At 36.5% G+C, this 3,974-nt stretch overlaps 1 protein-coding gene across 1 annotated transcript; it reads left to right on the forward strand.

Annotated features, from left to right (window-relative positions):
* The first annotated feature begins 633 nt into the window (after positions 1-633).
* Positions 634-3,974, forward strand: LOC140812054 (protein NRT1/ PTR FAMILY 4.5-like). Its single transcript, XM_073170233.1, has 6 exons — positions 634-901; positions 992-1,085; positions 1,197-1,414; positions 1,847-2,278; positions 2,441-2,565; positions 2,808-3,974. Exons 1-6 carry the CDS (start codon positions 899-901, stop codon positions 3,736-3,738), a joined length of 1,803 nt encoding a protein of 600 aa, XP_073026334.1. The 5' UTR covers positions 634-898; the 3' UTR covers positions 3,739-3,974.

Below are 3,974 nucleotides of genomic sequence, written 5' to 3' on the forward strand. Positions count from 1 at the left end.
TTGAATTTGAAAAAAAAAAAATGATTTATTTCAAACTCAAATATGGATTGAATTTGAGTCCGATCATAAAATTTGTTTTTAAAATGACGCTTCATTTTTTAATAATTTTTTCTCACCTATATAAATCATAGTATTTATATACTCCATTACACACACAACACATGTATGATATCCCTCATCCACTAATATATCGGATATTTCGAGAGAAGACTAGCAACTCGAATAAATAGAATAATTTTGGCTCAAATATCACTTTAGAAAAGTAGGATTAACAGATGATATCACATATCTTTATTCATAAGACAAATCAAGTATATTCATATTTACAATGAAAAAGTGATATTTTGACATAAACAATAATATTTTTTCATCGTAGATTTAAATAGAATATCTGTATCATAAAATTTACTAACGAGAAGGAGAACATCTCATAATAGTTTTTATGATAAACTATATATATACACACACACACAAATTGACTGGACTTGGATAATTTTTTTTAATAAAAAAAAGATCAACTTCAAAAACTTGTAAGTTGGATGGATTTGTTTGGATATGTAGCTTAAGACCTCAAGTCATGTTCCCATGGTATAACTTAGCTAGCTTTGTGCCCACACCTCCACACACAAACACCAACTCATACATCACCACTCCACTAGTGTTTCGTGTCCTAATCATGAATTCTTGGAGAGAGAGGGAAGAAAAAGACAGTGAGAACAAGAAAGCGATCAATTACATGTCAATGGAGGTTATATGCACCTTTCTTGATTGCCTATATTTATGATTGAGCCACTCCCCCCATTTCTCTTGCATTTCACACTCTTTTCTCTCGTAACTAGGCGACAACGAATTGGGCTTTTGCCTTACTGAATAAGCGGTCATTTCTTGGCTCCCAACCATGGTGAGTAGTGTTGTAGATATTTTCTTGAAAAGCCCTCTTTTACAAATGGGTTTTGTGTTTTAAGCTGATTGATTTGTTGCCCCATTCAAGCATGGGGAAAACATGGAGACAGGGTACGACATTCTAAGCCCATCGAAAGTCAATGATGGCAGAGGAGGATTCAGAGCAGTTTCTTTCATTTTCGGTACCAAGCTTAATCCTTTTAGTTCTTGATGGGTATTTTCTTGCAGAATTTGTCAGTGAGAAATATGTATTAGTCCAGGATTTGATGTCTTGTTCTTGCGTTTGTATGTAGTTTTGGCGGCATTGGACAACATGGGTTTTGTTGCAAATTTAGTGAGCTTGGTTCTCTACTTCTCGTACAAGATGCACTTTGATCTGTCTAGTGCAGCAAACACTCTTACAAATCTCATGGGATCAGCTTTCTTATTGTCGATTGTTGGTGGTTTGATCTCAGATACTTACATTAACAGATTCAAGACTTGCCTAATCTTCGGCTCTCTTGAAGTGTTGGTAAAACAAATTATATTGAAATGTCCCTGTCTTGAATCTGTTTATGATTTTTTTTTGGATAATTCAAGAATCATGGAATAAATTATGAGGAAATATGTAGTTATCTTGGATATAATTTGGGAACCAAAATTGCCACGCGGTCCTATATCCGCTACACTACTATTTCTAAATCTCGAGGTATACAATGTCACCGGTTATGATTTTGATATTACTAAGTTTGGTCTTACGCACTATTTTATCTTTTTCACATCGAAGGGCTTGTATCAATGTCATGACATTGATATTTGCAATTTGGTTAGAAAACATTCCATCTGGTTTAAAGTTTTTGAAGTGTACGAATTCTTGAACTATTGCTTGATGTGACTCATGAGCTGCTATGCATATGAAATCCTTTATAATTAAAGAACTTATGTCTTGTTCTTTATATGTTAGGCTCTATCAATGATGACAATTCAGGCTCATGAAGATAATTTACTACCAAAACCTTGCGCCAAGTCAAGTTGCATTCGAGGTGGAATTGCTGTCTATTTCTACGCATCGCTGTGTTTATTGGCGTTAGGTATTGGTGGGGTAAAGGGTTCTCTTCCAGCACTTGGTGCAGACCAATTCGATGCCAAAAACCCGAAAGAAGCCAAGGGTCTTGCTAGCTATTTCAACTGGCTGTTGCTTAGTACTGTTGTTGGTTCGTCTGTTGGTGTTACTGTCATTGTGTGGTTTGCTACTAATAAGAACAATCATAATTGGTGGAAGGGATTTCTTACTTGTGCTATTGGTTCATTTATCGGATTTATATTTCTTGGGGTTGGAAAACCGTTCTATCGCCTTCAAGTCCCGCGAGAAAGCCCTCTTGTAAGAATTGTACAGGTACAAATATATACATTGCTTTCACCTTGTTTCTATGCTAAATCAAGTATCTTGTTTTGCGTTACTTAATTGAATACACGTGGTCCACTGTGATTTGACAGAAATTATGTTTGTTATGATATAAGAGTTATGATTCCTAATTCAACTTTTTTTTCAGCGCAGGTTATAGTTGTGGCAATAAAAAACCGTTGGCTGTCACTTCCAGTGGACAATAGTGAGCTATATGAGCTCAACGAGAAAGATTCAAACCCAACAGCTCAAAAAATTGTTCATACCAATCAATTTAGGTAGTCTTGTAATCTGATATGAGCTATACTTCCTATACATGTCTCGTGTCACTTACGTATAGTTCATTCTCTTATCTAAGCTGAATTTGAATCCCTTTTCAAATACAGATTTGCCTCCTTGGTAATTAAAACAAGGAATTTTGAGTTTTGTTTGAAAAACCAAGCTGAGTTAGGAGTATAGTAAGCTACGAACATATACACGCTGATCATGTATACATTCTTGACTGTATCTTTTACTGTAGATGGCTAGACAAAGCAGCGATTCTCCCTAGAAGTGCTCAGCCCTCCCCTTGGAAAGTTTGCACACTGACACAAGTGGAAGAAGTAAAAATCCTTACTAGAATGTTGCCAATTATTGCTAGTACAATCCTACTTAACACATGCATGGCACAGCTTCAAACCTTCTCAGTTCAACAAGGCTATCGAATGGATCCCCATCTTGGTTCTTTCCAAGTCCCGGCCGCTTCAATCCCCATCATCCCATTACTCTTTATGATCATCCTTATTCCAATATATGACCGTCTTTTCATCCCCTTTATTCGTAAGTTCACAAAGCATCCATCTGGAATCACTCAGCTTCAAAGAATAGGTGTTGGCCTAGTTCTCTCAGCTCTGTCCATGGCTGTTGCCGGAGTTATAGAAGTTAAGAGAAGAAGTCATTCTTTGAAGAATCCGTTGAAGCCCATAAGTCTTTTTTGGCTGGCATTTCAATATGGCATATTCGGTATTGCTGATATGTTTACTTTAGTGGGATCACTTGAATTTTTCTACAAAGAAGCTCCTGCTGGCATGAGGTCACTTTCAACCTCTTTTACGTATATTTCACAATCTTTCGGGTATTTCTTGAGCAGTGCTTTCGTGAGTGCTATAAATTCAGTAACGAAAAGAGTCTCACCAAGCAAACAAGGTTGGTTGTATGGACAAGATTTGGACAAGAACAATTTGAATTTGTTCTTCTGGTTCTTGGCAATCTTGAGCGGTCTCAACTTTCTCTGTTTTCTGTATTTCGCAACATGGTACGAATACAAAAACAACGACGAGAATGTCGTCGATAAGAATGCCGTTCCAACTTCTCAGTCTATCAATCCTCTCTTCAAGGCGGTGGAGGAGGAAGATCCCTTGAAGGCTGTAAATGGTGACTCCGCCGTGGAGCACACGAATGTGAAAGACTGATATAGTATATTTACATGAAACAGGAGATGAAACTTGAATGGTATTTCGTAAAGTTATAGACTTGATGGCCTTTTCAATTATTATTATTAATTTTTTTGTGGGTTTTGTGTGCTGTGATTTTTTCTGATCTTTTATTGGCAGTATGGCTTGAATTGATACATAGATGTACCCACTTACAGCAATATTGTAAAAAAGTTTTCGAAGGAATGAAGATTTGTTCTGCAGTATACAGTAAA

This window comes from Primulina eburnea, chromosome 14 (assembly GCF_022965805.1).
Source record: "Primulina eburnea isolate SZY01 chromosome 14, ASM2296580v1, whole genome shotgun sequence".
Lineage (NCBI taxonomy): Eukaryota > Viridiplantae > Streptophyta > Magnoliopsida > Lamiales > Gesneriaceae > Primulina > Primulina eburnea.